The sequence below is a fragment of the Hippocampus comes genome, unplaced genomic scaffold (genome assembly GCF_001891065.2).
Source record: "Hippocampus comes isolate QL1 unplaced genomic scaffold, H_comes_QL1_v1.1 scaffold180, whole genome shotgun sequence".
NCBI classification, from domain to species: domain Eukaryota; kingdom Metazoa; phylum Chordata; class Actinopteri; order Syngnathiformes; family Syngnathidae; genus Hippocampus; species Hippocampus comes.
In genome coordinates this window covers 384,470-386,098 of record NW_017805076.1, presented here as the reverse complement: position 1 = coordinate 386,098, position 1,629 = coordinate 384,470, and the positions used below count along the sequence as shown (strand labels likewise).

The 1,629-nt window shown below is 40.1% G+C and overlaps 1 protein-coding gene across 2 annotated transcripts in view; it reads left to right on the top strand.

Annotated features, from left to right (window-relative positions):
• The window catches only part of agbl1 (AGBL carboxypeptidase 1), an 83,731-nt gene extending 82,857 nt beyond the window's left edge, over positions 1-874 (top strand). For both annotated transcript variants that reach the window (XM_019865261.1, XM_019865262.1), the window contains exon 26: positions 492-874. In XM_019865261.1, the coding sequence (XP_019720820.1) occupies positions 492-645 (154 nt within the window). In that variant the 3' untranslated portion in view covers positions 646-874. The remainder of the gene's footprint in view (positions 1-491) is intronic.
• The last annotated feature ends 755 nt before the right edge of the window (positions 875-1,629 follow it).

The window sequence follows — 1,629 nt, the reverse complement described above, 5'->3', positions numbered from 1 at the left end:
CCACGGGGGGGCCAGAATCAGTGCTACAGGGGCACTGGCCCCCATTGCCCCCCCCCAGAACCGCCACTGGTCTGTCGTGTTGTCCATGTTAATGACTTTCATGATGATTGTTTGTTCTTCCTTCATAGACAGCTGGCTGGTATTTATCTTGTTTTTTTTGTACATATCCATGCACGTTTGTGCACATACATACATACGCACATTCATACATACATACATACAGTCTATAAATACATACTGTATGTACATATACATCCTATTTTGTGGAATATGCCTTGTTACATTACTTTCGGAAGAAAGTGCATAATTATTAGTTTTGAACATATCCAGCTTGAGCGAATTAATTGTTTGAACAGGATACAGTTATTGTCATCTATTTCATATTTATATCACTAGGTGTAAAAATGGATACTTCGGGGTTTATAATTCAGTAATACCACATCTATAGCAGATGAGACCATGTAAAAAAATAAACTCTGTCTGTCACACAGCTGTTTTGAAGATGATGAGCCCCCGTGTGTTGAAGAAATTGAATATTCCACATATCCTGGTCTGAAAGGAAGTGATTTGGAATTGGATCTAAGAGGATGCATGGCCAACACTGATGCACAAGGTGGAGCTGAAGCACATATGGCCCAAAAATGAAATGCCAAGATGGTGTCAATCATTCACAATCTTTCACCTGATAACACAGATGTCTCTTGAAATTCGAGATGAAACCAATGTGTGCCGCTCTTTGAAGTGTGTGAAATGTGACCATCACCAAGTGCACCCCAATCTGAGCTAAGATACAGTTTTAGAGCACTATCAACTGTATCTTATCTTTCATTACTCAGATGAGTTTGCTCAGTTTTTAAAATTGGATCTGATACTATAGCCCTGTTCACACGGCACACATTTGGTCCGACGCTGCACCGAAATATTTTGTTGCGATATATTTTACACCGGAGCAAATTTTGTGGAGCGGTCACACGTGCAATGCCGCTGAGCGTGACAGCTCCGACGCAGCGCCGGAGCAGCTCCACTTGCGGTCACACGTGCAGTGTCTGCTGCGGACCAAAACGACAGGAATGCGGAAGTAAAACAGGTTCGGGTCGGGTCGGGCTTCTCTCTCGCGGACTTTTATTTATTTTTCTTTTAATAAATATTATGGTGGACACTATTCTGTCCCTGTTCAGAATAGATCCACTTGTTGGCAGTCGTGGAATAAAGACGTGTTTACAGTCAATTGTGTGTGCTCCTTATGACTGCCACAATATATGTTTTAAGAAATGTACACTAAAACGATGTGCGGATACTAAACTAAGGAATACTTGTTTTAAAACAAACAATTTGGATAAAACAGAGAATGCGCTGTAATTTAATTGCTATTTAACTGCTAAACAGGAGCGCGGCCGGCCCGACCAGTGGGCACGTATGTTAATTTCGTTTAAACAATCCTATAGAAATAATTTCATATATCTTTACCTATTTATTTGATTTAAATTATTCTATTTAAAGCCTAGTAAGCCGCAGGATTTCTCTGCGTAATTAAGCAAATGCGCATCGAGATCTCTCTTTGTCTGGCCTCTTATTATGTATTTCACCGTTATTTCGTTGTGCAAATGCATTGATCATGTTCATAAAAAT